At 41.2% G+C, this 2,500-nt stretch overlaps 2 protein-coding genes across 2 annotated transcripts in view; both read right to left on the reverse strand.

Annotated features, from left to right (window-relative positions):
- LOC132958423 (sodium/hydrogen exchanger 9B2-like) overlaps positions 1–1,798 on the reverse strand; it is a 14,241-nt gene extending 12,443 nt beyond the window's left edge. The window contains exons 1-2 of the mRNA XM_061031244.1: positions 1,721–1,798; positions 590–661 (exon numbers count right to left, since the gene is read on the reverse strand). Of these exons, the coding sequence (XP_060887227.1) occupies positions 590–661; positions 1,721–1,783 (135 nt within the window). The 5' untranslated portion in view covers positions 1,784–1,798. The remainder of the gene's footprint in view (positions 1–589; positions 662–1,720) is intronic.
- Positions 1–2,500, reverse strand: part of LOC132958959 (atrial natriuretic peptide-converting enzyme-like) — a 36,401-nt gene that overhangs the window by 18,912 nt on the left and 14,989 nt on the right. The window lies entirely within an intron of this gene.

Raw genomic sequence — 2,500 nt, forward strand, 5'->3', positions numbered from 1 at the left:
CATCATAGTAAGCATTTCTATGTATGTAAGAAGTACCAGGATGTTGATGAGATTGGTCAGAACTTTATTAATCTGGAGCACACTGATCATGCAAACTAAACTGCCCCACAATGCACTGCGGCGCTCAGGCTGTCCAATCGCAGAGCTCGCCAGCCGGCCAACTAGTGGCTTAATATAAAAGTTCTGTGTTATGTAAATGTTTTAGTGATGAACGTTTGCTTATTGTGGTTGAATTATATTTACGATGCAGAGCTGGATAAACACTGAAGCTTCAGAGTCCACCACATGGTGACCTGTGTGAGCATGGACTCTAGAGAGGGGGGGGGGGGGAGACAGCTCTCTATGATGTTTAGAATTTAGACTGCAGTACACAGTTTAAACACTAGGGGGCAGAGTTACATACTGCTCCTTTAAGATTTTAAAATATTCTTCAGATTTATCTTTTATAAATATGTGACCTTTGAAAAATAAAGTTTACATTTCATAGTTTCATAGTTGCTGTCAGATCATTTTTAACATTTTGGTTTTGAGCGCTGGTTGGAGCGGCCCCAGTAGATTCTCTAGATTCTCCGCTGGACGCCATTTTTACCTCGTCTTCTTTCTGCTTCTGACCGCCTTCAGCTGTCCTAGCGTAACGCTTGGTGGATTCTTCGTCCATCATCTGAAACAAACACACGGGGGGGTCGGGGCAATTTCTCACCAATGGACCCGGATGTTTACCTTAGCTTGTTAGCTTGATGCTAACACATACTGGATAATGACTTCTACTGGCTAACAGAATTAGCATTTAACTTAGGAAACGATCTGTTTTACTAAACAAACAACACAATGTGCACTCATTTGGGGGGGGGGGCACTGCTTAAACTCTATACTCATGAGGGACAACCTGAAACTGATGCTCATGCAAGCTGTTCTCTGAAACTTTAAAAGAACACTTGAGGTGTTGATGCCAATTTTTTACATCCATTTAGATGAGTCACAACTTTTATTTGTATCTCAGTTCAGCTCCGTCTTGTAACTTAAACTCCTAGACATATTCAATTTCACATTCTTTAAATGTGTGTGTACACACATAAACACACGGGTGTGAATTAACAAGCTAACAGCTAGCTTAGCGCCCCGTAGGATTAGCTGCAGCTAACATAGAAGCTAACACTCAAATTATGATCAGATTACACTTCTCATTGTTGGAACAGTAAAAACTACTCCTGTAACGCTTCTCTACACCGTTCAGACTGAACGTCCTCATAAAACACTGCGTCCTCACTTCACAGGGGACGTTTTAAACTTTTTTACGAACGTGTTCTTTCATCATGATTTCCAGGTAAAAGATGTTTTGATTTGGTAGAACTTCAGAAAATAAATCACAGTGCGGGAGCCGTCTAAATAATTCCTTCTTCATTTTCTTTAAATTCCATTAATTTGTATTTCTCGTCGTCGTTGGAATCGAGCTCCGTCCAGGTAAAGACAGAAAGTTAAGGACAGATTATTTTAATTAAATATAAATGTTACCTTTTGATTTCATTTCCTCTGTAATAAAAGTTCACCAAATAAGCGCACCTCGTCCAAGATGAATAAAAGTTATTTTTCCTTCAGGTCTATCAGAGCTCCATGTTTAAACTCTGAAACTCAAAACATTGAATTTCTTTATCAGGGAGAGAAGATGATGAAACTCTTAGAAAGGAAGGTTTTTAAATATCTGACTCTCTCTCTCTCTTACCTTTAGACGAGGAGGTGATGTGTTCCTGAACAAAGACACAAAGACGACTGACGACTCGCTCATCAAGCCGCTACAAGACACACCGACTGTGTGTGTGTGTATGTGTGTGTGTGTGTGTGTGTGTTAATAACACACTGTGTTTTGTTTGTCGCTCTGTGAAATGACACACTCGTCTCAAAGACATCACACACTCTCACACACACGCACAAACACACAGTAAAGCCTGGCATTATAGGAACACAGGACGCTGTCACACCGTCAGCTGCTCTAATGCCAGACTGTAACATACACACACACACACACACACACACACACACACACACACACACACACACACACACACACAGGGTCGGCCTGCAGACACTAACACGTCTTATCATTTAGATAATAGCAGGTGTGTGTCATTATGTGTGCGTATGTGTGTGTCTCACAAACAGATGATTAACACAGAGCTGTCTGATGATTGACAGCTGAACAGTTGAGATGTGGGGACGTCAGATCTCTCTTGGGGCGGCAGTAGGGACTTGGTTTGGGAACCGGAGGGTTGCTGGTTCAAGTTCTGGTGAGTCTGGAAGTTGTTCTGGTAGCTGTAAACATGTTAATCTCTGCTGTAAAAACAGACTTTTTAGAATGGGTGTGTATGTGACTTCCTGTGCTTCTGCAGCCAGCCTCTAGTGGACACTCCAGGAACTGCAGCATCAGCTTCATGATTAATATTTAAAGTTTAACTCAGGTATATAAAGGCTGTGTTGTGAATGTTAAAATGATTATTGAGGATTT

This window comes from Labrus mixtus, chromosome 23, assembly GCF_963584025.1.
Source record: "Labrus mixtus chromosome 23, fLabMix1.1, whole genome shotgun sequence".
Lineage (NCBI taxonomy): Eukaryota > Metazoa > Chordata > Actinopteri > Labriformes > Labridae > Labrus > Labrus mixtus.